Source organism: Procambarus clarkii, chromosome 61 (assembly GCF_040958095.1).
Source record: "Procambarus clarkii isolate CNS0578487 chromosome 61, FALCON_Pclarkii_2.0, whole genome shotgun sequence".
Lineage (NCBI taxonomy): Eukaryota > Metazoa > Arthropoda > Malacostraca > Decapoda > Cambaridae > Procambarus > Procambarus clarkii.
This window is the reverse complement of record NC_091210.1, coordinates 21,865,106-21,876,132: the sequence shown is the minus strand read 5'-3', so window position 1 is coordinate 21,876,132 and position 11,027 is coordinate 21,865,106. Positions and strand designations below refer to the sequence as shown.

At 37.6% G+C, this 11,027-nt stretch overlaps 1 protein-coding gene across 1 annotated transcript; it reads left to right on the top strand.

Annotated features, from left to right (window-relative positions):
• The first annotated feature begins 2,069 nt into the window (after nt 1–2,069).
• Nucleotides 2,070–2,658, top strand: LOC138354039 (transcription elongation factor 1 homolog). The gene is made up of 2 exons (XM_069307754.1): nt 2,070–2,185; nt 2,432–2,658. The coding sequence occupies exons 1-2, from the start codon at nt 2,070–2,072 to the stop codon at nt 2,562–2,564; spliced, it is 249 nt and encodes an 82-aa protein (XP_069163855.1). The 3' UTR covers nt 2,565–2,658.
• The last annotated feature ends 8,369 nt before the right edge of the window (nt 2,659–11,027 follow it).

Genomic DNA, 11,027 nt, shown 5'->3' with positions numbered 1-11,027 from the left:
CGAAATAATATACTTGCTCCAAACTCATTAGCCTAATGAGAGAACCAAAGCTCTCATTAGCACTAACTACGGAACTCAAACCTTTTTTTCTTCCTGCAGTTAAAATTTCTTCCAACCTTTGGAGGACGGTGAGGTGGTGTATGCATATAAGCAGCGCTAGAGAGGTGAGTAATTATCAGTCTACGTTGAAGTGGGGCTTAGAGCAGACGCTTAAGAACACGCTATTGCTCGCCAAGTGTCACTTACAAACTTCTGTTTACGTAAGTAATAAGTATAGAAAAGGTTTGAGTTATAATTAATGCTAATGAGAGCTTTGTTTCACTCATTAGACTTTGGAGCGAGTATATAATAATTTGTATGGGATTATCTATTCGCTACAAAGTATTAATGACAATTAAGAACTCAAAGGTTAGTTAAAAAAAACTTCAGGTAAATGACGAGGGGGAACCTTTGATAAACCCTCGGCTTCCTGTCCCTTATCGAGGCCATATAGGTAGATAATAGGCATATTCAGGTAAATGTAAACTTAATTTTATCTATAAGCTAGGCAGTTTAAACATAAATTTTATTTGTCCACCATAATTATAATTATTTTATAATTTTGGTCATTATATTTATTAATATTATCATACTTAATAATAGTATAATAATACTATAATAATAGTATAATAATACTATTATTTTAATAATACTAGTATAATAATAATATTATTATATTAGTATAAGCATGTAGTGCTTATAATATTAGTATAAGCATGTAGTGAATGAGATGAGTGGCGGGGAGAGCGGGCAGCTGGGTGGCCGTCATTGTTTACAAGTGGCGCCAGGAGGAGGCTGCGTGCACCCACCTGCAAGGTTTGTTCTCGCTGGGTGTCCTCCTCTTGCTGTCTTCTTGCACTGCTCTTACTCTCGGGTTCTTCTTGGTTTGTTCTCCATTTACTGTTTTCGTTACGGGTAAACAAATATTAACATATTTATTGTTAAATATTTAACAATTGCTGGCGGGTTTGGCTCCACTAGGCTGCAATATAAACATTTGCTGGCAAATGTTTAATTTAGATTGTATTGTATGTATACGTCTATACTAATCGCCGTTGACATCAGAGGCATCATTATTTGGTTGTGTACATTGTGTTGTATAAATTTGCTCCATAATCAGATAATTTTGTAATTCATTGTGTTGTGGGGACAGGAAGCCAGAGTTGCTTACACACTTCTATAACTTAATAGTAATTGGGATTAAAGTATAATCTCTAAAAAAAAAGTATAAATGATATAAAGTATAACGCATACTTTAGGCTTATATCAAGGTCATCCCCCCCCCCCTGATACGTACTACGTATCACACTCTACCTTAGTGACTGTATTATTAACTCGTCCAGATCTCACCAATGGTGTCTGTGTCCAGGGATCCACTATCTTTAATTATCCTAATTGCTCGACAAAAATCAGCAATCAAGATCCAGTTTCAGTCTCTGCTCCCTTACTAAAATTTATTTTACCCGAGAGCCATCACTAATGGCCCTCAGGTAAATATCTGGGGTTGATATCACACCAGAAGATATAAATTAGCAACCCATCCATCACTTTCCTGTAAAACCTCTGTGGCTCTATCATAGAAACAAAGTAAATTTGTTTCTCAGGATTTTCCAGATCATAAATCATACTGTCTGTTATATAGTTTTTCTCCAGGTGTTCTACCCATTTAGTTTTAATTATTTTGGTGGGCTTGAGTGTTAGTGTAAATGAGCTCATGCTGGTTTCAAGAGATTCAGTTGTTTGTTTACATTGTTTGGGGGGAGTTCATTTGGCAGTTTTGAAACTTGGATCTCTTTGAACCCAGCAGTAGTCTGTACTGGTCAGGGCAATGGAAGCAGTAGTTCACTGACAATGAATGCTTTTCTGATGGGGGTGACAGCTGATGCAACCTACTAGATGGGAGCCTTCTCAGTGAGATTGCTTCAGGGAGCCATAAAGAGCTTTCCCAGAAATAAATGTCAAATTTATACACAGTAGTTAAATTTACCAAAATATTTTTCAGATTTCCAAATTATAGTCGACTAGCAGACATGGGTCGTCGCAAGTCAAAGAGAAAGCCACCTCCAAAGAAGAAGAATATTGAACCACTGGATACGCAATTTAATTGTCCATTCTGTAATCACGAAAAGTCATGTGAAGTTAAAATGTAAGTACTGCATAGTATTTGTATCTTCCAGTTGAAGGTAATATTTACTGCTTACCAATAGGAATTTTTCATTAATAAATTTATGGTCAACTTCAATTTATATACTTTATTATTTGATTTTATATTTTATAAACGTTCACAAAATTTCCTGAGAGATATTCCTCATAGGCACTGACATTTGGGGAAATTCTTGCACATATGTTTTGGATGTATCAGCACCATGTATAATTTCTCCATTTTTTTCAGGAATAAACCAAGGAATGCTGGAAGAGTTTCATGCCTTGTGTGTCTGGAAGACTTCCAGTGTACTATTAACTACCTCTCGGAACCTGTTGATGTTTACAATGAATGGATTGATGCTTGTGAAACTGCAAACTGATCGATTCAGTTTGTGCAATTTTTTTTATGTTCATCTTAATTATGAAATACTGTAGTTGAGTTATACAATAGACTTGTTATAGAAATAAAGGAATTACTTGTCTGATTTTTCGAATTTCATGTGTATTGAGAATATAGCCTCATGTTTAGTATTGTCTAATTACAATATTTTATGAATGAGTGGAATAGATATTTCTATGAAAACTGTAAGTTTCAAAACTGGAGGGTACTGTAGTTACATACAGTCTCACTGGCTGTATAAGATACACGATTTTAGTAATGTCAAAATACAAACTGTACATAGACATATCTTTACATTATAATGATTAAATGTACAGTATTTTTTCATGCATACTGTAATGTAATACAGTAGTTTGTAAATTTGGCCATTACATTCATGTTTTCTTAACCCATTTAACCACAAATATTTGGGGGTTCTCACTTAGTCACATTATTCAATATGAATATACATTTCCATGCATTGAACATTTAAACAGTTTATATTATCTAAACATTCCACCAATGTGTCATACTGACATAAATCAAGATGTTAATAATAATGTTGCAACAGCTGACAAGCATTTAGATTAACTATCTTGTTTATAAGCTCATTTGCTCTTCACATGCACCCTTTCCCCACACTGTTTATGATTTATGAAAAGTTGTTTTGAGTTCATGTCCTAGTTTATGGTGTTTATTTTCAGTTGTCTGCTGATCTTTCTCTCTTAATTTATCTGTCCTCTCTACTATAATTTAATATACTGTATATATTTTTTCCCTCCACCTCACCTTAGTTCTGAACTGTATTCCTTGTAAAAAAATAATCTACAAATCCACAAGGACCGTGACGAGGATTCGAACCTACATTTGAGATCCTCCCAGACGTGCTTTTACCAACTGAGCTATGACCCAGTTCAATCTCGGATGTAGGTTCCCTTGTGGATTTGTTCATTTGATGCATCACATTATTGTGATTTGTTTGTAATAATATAAATAATTTTTTTTAGAATTATCCCTTCACTCATGCTAATGTTACGGTTATCCCTTCACTCATGCTAATGTTACACATGTTGTTATCTCCATTTCCTGATCATCTCAGTTGTATAGAATTCAAGCAGCTTAATACATTACAGTATTATCTTTCAACAACAATTAAATGTCTTTCTAAATTCATTTTGCACCCAGCAAAAGTTTGTCAAGCTAAAAAAAACATTTAGGTCAGATCTCAATCAGTCATCTTAAATCTTACGCCCTTAAGATTTTTACAACTTTATCATAACATATTCTCACTGTTTTCTGATCAGTTCTATTGTCACTACCAGTGAACAGATACTGTACTTGGTATTGCCATGTTTGAGGTACAGTAATGGCTTTCAGAAAGTAACATAATCATATCGTAATGGCCAACATTGCTGATTTTAATTACATTATTGGCTAAAATTAGATTAAATGACCTATTATCTAGAGGAGTCATGCTTATTAGGTTAGTAATCTTGTTTTTGTCTGTTCTCGGGCTATTATTTTTTTAAAAATTTTGTTTAGCAATAATGGCTAATCCTCCTCATTTTAAATATGTCACATTTTGTTGTATAGCTTTTGCATTTGGTTTAGCACGTGTTAAACACGTGGACAATTTTATTTAATGTGACAGCTTTTACTTGTCTTAATTAATCTCCAGTTGTCGCATAACCCTTAACCATTGTATACATCTTAATTAGGTTCCATTGTCTTAAAGAATTTGAGTTACATGATTTGTGAAAATCTGGTTTGGCAATATTTAACAAAAGTAAATGTGCATTTTGTATAAATGGCTGTAATGCTTATATGTGTATTGTAATGATCTACTAGTTCTGTCAATAGTAGATCAAACCAAAGCATTTTGATTCAGGTTGCCAAAGGGAAAATACATTTTATTTTATCAATTTAAATATTGTCGCATTGGTGGCAAATAAAGTACCTGTATGGTATACAGGAATTATATGATTTACATTCTTGCAAGGAGTAAAATTAAATGCACCTTGAGAATATGGGCATTATCTTTACATGCAAGTGAGTTTTCAAATACAAAATTATTATTTATAAATACATTGGGTTTAATTAACCTAAATTTGAGGCCTGTTATCCAGGGATTGGTTAAAAAGTTACTGGTGGCCATGTATTGCTGCCTACGTTAACAACCATGGTAGTTTTAGTCTTGTTGCTGTCTTATCACCGTTAAATTTTTACTGTTCCACTGAAGTGAGATGGCTCGCATACAGTGGTTCCCACTTTACTATAAATCCTCATTCATTGCAGTGTCATCTGCAAATTTGATGACGTAGTTTGTAATATTCTCATCATGTCATTGATGTATATGATTTTGTTTGCCCCATACTGAACCCTTGCAGTACCCCATCTTGGGATTATTTCGGGGCTTGGCGTCTCCATGGCCCGGTCCTCACCCTGGCCTGGCTCCTACTAACATTTCCATTAAGAACAAAAAGAACAGCCTGTTGCTTTCTTTATTTTATATACTAGTATTCCATCATTTATTCAATGTGCCTAATTTTTTTGCTAGTCGATCATGTGGTACCTTCTCATAAGCTTCAGCAAGGACTATGTATACTACATATACTGGGTGTCCTTTGCCTGAATAGCCGTCACCGTTTCCAAAATGTGAGGAAGTTTGTAAGGAAGGATCTGTTTTTAACAAACCTATGTAGAGTTGATTTTATTAGATTGTTCACCGAGAAGGTGAATGATTCCCTCTTAAGATTCCTATCCATGAGCTTGCAAATGTGTGATGTCAAACTGCCCGTTGGTTAAGGGGCAGTTGGCCAGGTAGGTAATAACCGGTCACCGTTTCCAAAAATGTGAGGAAGTTTGTAAGGAAGGATCTGTTTTTAACAAACCTATGTAGAGTTGATTTTATTAGATTGTTCACCGAGAAGGTGAATGATTCCCTCTTAAGATTCCTATCCATGAGCTTGCAAATGTGTGATGTCAAACTGCCCATTGGTTAAGGGGCAGTTGGCCAAGTAGGTCTCTGAATGCACTGTTGTACCCAGCAGTGAATGGATTGTTAAACGATTCGTTTGACTTTTCCATGGAAAATTAAGATTAGAGACCTGCCTGGAATGCTGTGCTTCTGGTTTTACAAGAATGAGAGAACCATGTAAATACAAAAAAGTTCATCAGGTAAAGGTCCAGTTTTCTGGACCTTTTACCTTTACCTGATGAATTTAGCTAAAAATCTGCAGAGTAGAGCCGACAAAATGCAGGTAGTACGTTCCCAGGAATAGAACCAGAGGCAGAACATGATCCTCTGGTCCTCAAGAATTCCAATACTCAGATTTTTCAGGCAAAGGTAACAGTAAGGTGACATGTATATACATTCCCAAATTTAATTTTTCTAGTTAAAAGTTTTGAGCATTAGTCACTTCATCAAATTTTGTTTTATATATATATATATATATATATATAATATATATATATATATATATATATATATATATATATATATATATATATATATATATATATATATATATATATATATATATATATATATAAGAAAAAAACAAGATTAATAATTCTAATACGAACTTTCTCAATATTTCTTTTCACTGTTGATGGTAACTGAAAAATCAATTCTCCAAAATTCATTTGGGTGAGGTGATATGTTACAACAGTTTTGGATGAGGTGAAAACAAACTTTCAACACAAGACAGAACACGAAACAATGGGTATAATATTTTGTAAGTTAAATTGAAGAATGGAAGTAACTGCGAAGGGCCTATTGGCCCAAACTTCTTGACGTTTCTATATTTGTGCGGAGTCTTGAAGTGTGTAGAATATAGTTGTGGATTAATTGGCTGTTGATTGCTGGTGTCGACTTCTTAATGTGTAGTACCTCGCAAATATCAAGCCGCCTGCCATCGCTGTATCTATCGATGATTTCCGTGTTTTTAGTTAGGACTTCTCTGGTGATGGTCTATTTGTGGGAAGAGATTATATGTTCCTTAATGGAGCCCTGTTGCCTATGCATCGTTAATTGCCAGGAAAGAGATGTTGTTGTCTTGCCTATATACTGAATTCCTTTAGGCTTACAGTCCCCAAGTGGGCATTTAAAGGCATATACGACATTGGTCTCTTTTAAAGCGTTCTGCTTTGTGTCTGGAGAGTTTCTCATGAGTAGATTGGCCGTTTTCTTGGTTTTATAGTAGATCGTCAATTGTATTTTCTGATTTTTTCTGTAGGGATAACGTTTCCATTAACAATATCTTTCAGGACCCTTTCCTCCGTTTTATGAGCTGTGGAAAAGAAGTTTCTGTAAAATAGTCTAATAGGGGGAACAGGTGTTGTGTTAGCTGTCTCTTCAGAGGTTGCATGGCATTTCACCTTCCTTCTTATGATGTCTTCAACAAAACTATTGGAGAAGCCGTTGTTGACTAGTACCTGCCTTACCCTACAGAGTTTCTTCATCGACTTGCTTCCATCCTGAGCTGTGGCTGAGAGCACGGTCGACAAAAGCGTTAACGACACTTCTCTTGTACTTGTCTGGGCAGTCACTGTTGGCATTTAGGCACTTTCCTGTATGTTTCCTTAGTGTAGACTGCAGTGTGGAAACCTCCGCTCCTTTCCATGACTGCTACATCTAGAAAGAGCAGCTTCCCATCCTTCTCCATCTCGTAAGTGAAACGCAACACAGAATTCTGCTCAAATGCCTCCTTCAGCTCCTGCAGATGTCTGACATCAGGTACCTGTGTAAAAATGTCGTCAACATACCTGCAGTATATGGCCGGTATTAAGTTCATGTCGACTAAGACCTTTTGTTCTTGTTACCCATGTAGAAGTTCGCAAACAGGACACCTAGGGGAGTACCCATGGCGACCCCATCTACTTGCTTATACATGTGCCCATCCGGGCTCAAGAAGGGTGCCTCTTTAGTACAAGCTTGGAGTAGTTTCCTTAGAATGTTTTCTGGTATGTCAAGAGGAGTACAGGATGGATCACGATACACTCTGTCCGCTATCATCCCGATTGTTTCATCCCCAGGTACGTTGGTAAACAGTGATTCTACGTCCAACGAGACTCTTATCCCTGTGGCCCGTGTTCCCCCACAGTAAGTCAACAAATTCCTTTGGAGACTTCAGGCTGAAGGTGCAAGGGACATAAGGAGTCAGCAAGCTGTTGAGTCGCTTCGCCAGTCTGTACGTGGGTGTGGGTATCTGGCTGATGATTGGCCAATGTGGGTTTCCAGCTTATGTGTCTTGACATTACCATGTGCGTATCCAGGCTTATATTCCCCAATATTTTTTGACTGGTGGAGTCCGGATTTTTTGGCGTTCATAGTTTCAATCAATTTGTTGACCTTTGCTTTCAATTCGGCTGTAGTGTCCTTCGTTACCCTTTGGAATTTTGTTTGGTCAGAGAGAATGCGGTTCATTTTCGCCAGATATTCGTCTTTTTTAAGTATGACATATATTGGCGACTTGTCACCTCTCCTGACGACTATCTCCTTGTTCTCACAAAGGCTCTTAGCTGCCGCTTTGAGCTCGGGGGAAAGTATTGTGCTTCTGTAATTGCCTCGATTCTTTCCTCCTTCTGCATTAAGTTCTGCTTGTAAGGTGTCGTTGGTGGTGACCTTTGTTTGTGTCTCGAGGTTGAATATGTCGTCCAACAGGATCTCCAACTCCACTTTTCGGGCCATCTCACTTGGTCTGGACATAACGTGACAGTATATACCCAGATTTAGGAGAGTGACGTGGTCCTCAGTGAGGTTGATTCCTGCCAGGTGACTGCCCAGACAGGTACAAGAGTGTCGTAAACGTTTATGTCGACCGTGCTCTCAGCCACAGCTCAGGATGGAAGCAAGTAGATGAAGAACTCTGTAGGGTAAGGCAGGTCCTAGTCAACAACGGCTTCTCCAATGGTTTCGTTGAATACATCATAAGAAGGAAGGTGAAACGCCATGCAATCTCTGATAAGACAACTAACACAACACCTGTACCCCCACTATTAGACTATTTTACAGGAACTTCTTTTCCACAGCTCATAAAACGGAGGATATAAAGATATTGAAGATATTAAGTCCTGAAAGATATTGTTAATAGAAACGTTATCCCTACAGACAAAAATCAGAAGATACAATTGACGATCTACTATAAAACCAAGAAAACGGCCAACCTACTCATGAGAAACTCTCCAGACACAAAACAGAACGCTTTAAAAGAGACCAATGTCGTCTATGACTTCAAATGCCCACTTGGGGTCTGTAAGCCTCAAAGAATTCAGTATATAGACAAGAAAACAACATCTCTTTCCGATGCATAAGCAACAGGGCTCCATTAAGGAACATATAATCTCTTCCCACAACCAGACCAATTCCCATAATTCGTTGTGTTGGGGGACAAGCAGCCAGTGCATATACATGTTAGTCTTATATCGAGGTCAAGTGGTTGGGCACCATTCCTTTCCGCCGTCCCATCCCAAGTCCTCATCTTGATCCGTTCCAAATGCTATATAGTCGTTTAGATTACGCAGTTCAGTTTTGGTCGCCGTATTATAGAATGGATATAAATTCACTTGAACGTGTCCAACGTAGGATGACTAAGTTAATTCACCAATTAGAAATCTTTCATATGAGAAAGATTAACAAAGCTTAAGTTGCATTCACTGGAAAGGCGAAGAGTTAGAGGTGACATGATAGAGGTTTACAAGTGGATGAATGGACATAACAGGGGGGATATTATAGGGTATTAAAAATATCAACACGAAACAATGGGTATAAATTGGATAAGTTTAGATTTAGGAAAGACTTAGGTAAATACTGGTTCGGTAACAGGGTTGTTGATTTGTGGAACCAATTGCCGCGTAACGTGGTGGAGGTGGGGTCCCTAGATTGTTTTCAAGCGCGGGTTGGACAAGTATATGAGTGGGATTGGGTGGTTATAGATAGGAGCTGCCTCGTATGGGCCAATAGGCCTTCTGCAGTTACCTTGGTTCTTATGTTCTTTCCCCCCATGCTCATAGTTCCCTTGCCTTCTTCCATTATAGCCTACTGTCGAGGGATACTATCTCTCTCTCCCACTTCCCCCTCTCTCCCGATCACCCCCTCTTTTTTACTATCCACCCCATCTCGCCAAATTTATTCCATATGATCTCTTTCATTCTCACCCTTCTCCCTCTCTCCCTCCCTCTCCAACTTTTTCTCCCAATGTCCCTCCCCTCCTATCATCTCAAAAATGTTATAGCGAAATCACGTTCATCGTTTTCAAGTGAAGAAAGCTAGGGACTTGGCTAGCCATCTTTCACCGATTATGTGGGTAGCGGGGCACAATCAGGATCGATCCTCCCTCTTGACCTGTATGACCGATCCCGTCCTGTGTCCGTCCTGTACCCCAGACCATTCTCCCTGCAAAGTTGAGTGTCTGGTCTTCTACTTCAGACAGGTGTTCACAAATGCTAACTGTTCTTCAGGTGTTCAGGAAGCTGTCCTTCAGTTGTTGATGAACACTAACTGCTCTTCAGGTGATAATGAATAGTAACTATTTTGCAGGTGATCATGAACAGGAGACTGGGAAAGTGTATAGCGAACAATACACACACACATGCAACAAAATCACATACAGCACATGTGTGTGTGTCAATGAAGAAAATATCTTTCAAAATTATAGAAATAGCTTCCTACAACAACGATATGAAAATCTAATTCAAAGTTCTAGTATGTTACATAAGAACATACGAACAAAGGTAAATGCAGAAGGCCTATTGGCCCATACGAGGCAGCTTTTGTTTATTGTATTGTATGTTTATTGAGACAAGAAAGAAATACATCTCAAAGGGATAGAGTAGCTTAGGCTATTTCTTCCCCCCCCCCCACCAAAAAAAAATCTAATTTTTCCTGATAGAAACACCTATCCAGTTAACACAATAGAAATCAACTGGTTAAATCAACTAAAGACGATCAAAACCTAAGTATGAACCCATATAATTACCAATCGTCGACACGAAGGGTTCCTTGCGGCTCGTATCCTCCTCGAATTTGGTCAATAAACTGCTCTTGCCGACCCAGCGTCCCCAATGAGCACAACTTTAAAGAAATAATGATAGGGTCTAGACATGGCCGGTAGATGTGTGTGTGTGAATGAGGAGGCTTCCCAACCCTCCGTTAACCTGCATGGATGATAAGAATGATAACGCAATGATACTGAATTGCACACATGCCTGTGTCACTCTCAACACGGCCGGAATTTCACTATGTTTGCATGCCTGAGCGGGTTACAAATATATACAACCAATATGACAGATGAAATACTAATCAAATAATGTAAAAGAGGATGGCTAATTTGTTCTTAATTTATTTATTTATTTATTTATTTAATTATTTATTTGTTTATTTATTCATTCATTTATTTACTTACATGCTAGAAGGTACATTGGGTTTGTGAGAGTTCATAGCATTGGTGTTCTAGAAAGTTCA